At 45.1% G+C, this 2,158-nt stretch overlaps 1 protein-coding gene across 1 annotated transcript in view; it reads left to right on the top strand.

Moving 5' to 3' along the window:
• Positions 1–896: 896 nt before the first annotated feature.
• Positions 897–2,158, top strand: part of LOC311132662 (stathmin-2-like) — a gene marked incomplete at its 5' end in the record, with an annotated part of 10,192 nt that continues 8,930 nt past the window's right edge. Inside the window, one exon of the mRNA XM_084165926.1 lies at positions 897–915. Coding sequence (XP_084022052.1) covers positions 897–915 — 19 coding nt within the window. The remainder of the gene's footprint in view (positions 916–2,158) is intronic.

Here is a 2,158-nt window from a genome sequence, read left to right as displayed (position 1 = left end):
TCCTCCAGGTCTTCCTCTCCCACTCCCTCTTCCTCTTCCTCTTCCTCTGACACTGTCAATTTTTTTTTAAGACAGGTGAACTTACCTGTTGCCTTTTTAAAGTGCTTAAACCTGATTGGTGTGTCTACAATTAAGCACCAGTGTGTGTGCACACCTGGTGGCTGTGTTTAACCAATTGGTTCATGGGTGTGTTCATTTGAAAGCCTTTGCTTTGAAATTGCAAGGAAATGACATCATGATACATTTCTGTGTCAAATGCATACAAGTGTGTTTAGTGTTTTGCAAATCACTGTGTGTAATGTTTTGCAAAAAGTGTGAAGCTGACAATGTGCTTACAGTTGTGCAAATCTAGGCCGGTGTTTTGCTCCTTGAGTGTAAGGTTTTGCTAATTGTGGGAAAGTTGTAATTTGAGTGTGTAAGCAATTGAAAAAAACTGTATGTTCAGCCTATTAGTAGTGAGCCTGCCTCCCTGGTGCCTTTTCAGCACCATGGACAAGAGCCATTAGGAGCGGTTCAGCTCTGCTAAGCCTTTTTCGCGGTCGGCACCATTAGAAACAACAGAGGGGTAACATCTCACCGTCTCCTTTAATAGGGGCGACTGAACACTCCAATACAAAGGGACATTAGAGGAAAAAGCGACCTTCTCTTGCCTTGGAGATGCGCGTCAGGTGACCACGGTAGCCAATCTGCTTGAGCACGTAGACGCTCGTAATTCACGAGCCCCCTTGCTGTCTCGCGCAGTGCTGTCTTTCCCCACATAGCAGTGTTCTTCCTGACTCAGTGCCTTACAGCAGTGCACCCTGTTCTCGCCACGCACCGACCAGAAACTGCCACGCACGCGCCCTCCAGTAGCCTAGCCCACTTCAGCATCACCAACGCCGCACAAACTGACAGACATGGCTAAAACAGCAATTGGTAAGCTAACAGTTTATCGTTATTTGTTTGTGTTTTGAGGACGGGTTGAAAGGCACAGAGCTTTGGGTGGGGGTTTTGCTTGACTGTGTGTGAGGATGCTGCCTGTGTGAGATAACAGCGGCGACACCCTTGGCACAAAAGACTGCCAAGCATTGATTCAAGGGAGCGGTCAAAGTCTGTCGCATGTCAAACCATGTTTTTGTTTTAAACTTGTGGGTGGTGCAATCATCTTCCTTTTGTCAACCTTGAGCCTGAACTACATGCATTCGTTTTATTGTATTCCTATATCAACAGGGTTGGATGATGATAGTGGGTTACAGTTTATGATTAAATAGCCTAGCCCAATTTCATTTTATTATAGACAGATTGAATCTCCAATTTTACAGTGTGCATAAAGCGAATAAATAGCTATAGGTTATTGGAGCGGGATAGAGGTTCTATGGATGGATGCTGGCTGCAGCACCTGCCGCTGTAGCCCCCGACACATGCTCATACAGCAGCATTATGCAGACGGACCGACCGCACCCAACATCCCGGTCTCTCTCCCTCTCACCATGAGCGCAGAGCAGCTCTTCAAGGCTCTAAATGAATCTAAACCGTTACAAATCCTACTGTAGAGACTGGTCTAGCTTTTATCACAACGTTATGCTCAATCCATTTGAATGATGAGAGGAATTATTGAGAAGAAATGAATCTTTGTTCGTGCACTTTATATCTGAGCTAAAGCGGTTAGGTGAAGATTTACGACTTGCAATGAAAAGTAATGGATGGAAGTTGAAATGTGTCATCGTATTCTAGAAATGTGTAATCGTATTCTAGCAATTTCATGCCTGGTCTTGATATCATTTTTATTGCATGGGCTGGGCCTGATTTGCTTATACAGCATGTACATAGCTTACATTGCTGCGCCAGTCACAATAAATGTTTAAAGACATTTTGGAGTTTCAAGTGTAAAGGCCTATCCAAGATTCTGTAATGCGTAATGGAGCGCGTTCATGCGCATTTAGGGACCTTTTGAGTGAGACCCGTCTCTATGGTGACGGTCAACGGGTTACTTTTATTCTGGATGAATAGGTCGGTGATGGATGGATGCGCCTGCAGACAGACAGCAATAAATGGAAGTGTGTCAGGTCCTGACGTCTGTCTGCGTCTGCAGCGGGCTGGTTCATCATGACCTGGCTTGGCCGCGTCTTATGTTTTTTTTTTTTTGTTGAGTCGTAGACATACACAGGGCGATTGGGGT

This window comes from Coregonus lavaretus, assembly GCF_964263955.1.
Source record: "Coregonus lavaretus genome assembly, chromosome: 7".
Lineage (NCBI taxonomy): Eukaryota > Metazoa > Chordata > Actinopteri > Salmoniformes > Salmonidae > Coregonus > Coregonus lavaretus.
This window is presented reverse-complemented; position numbering and strand designations above follow the sequence as displayed.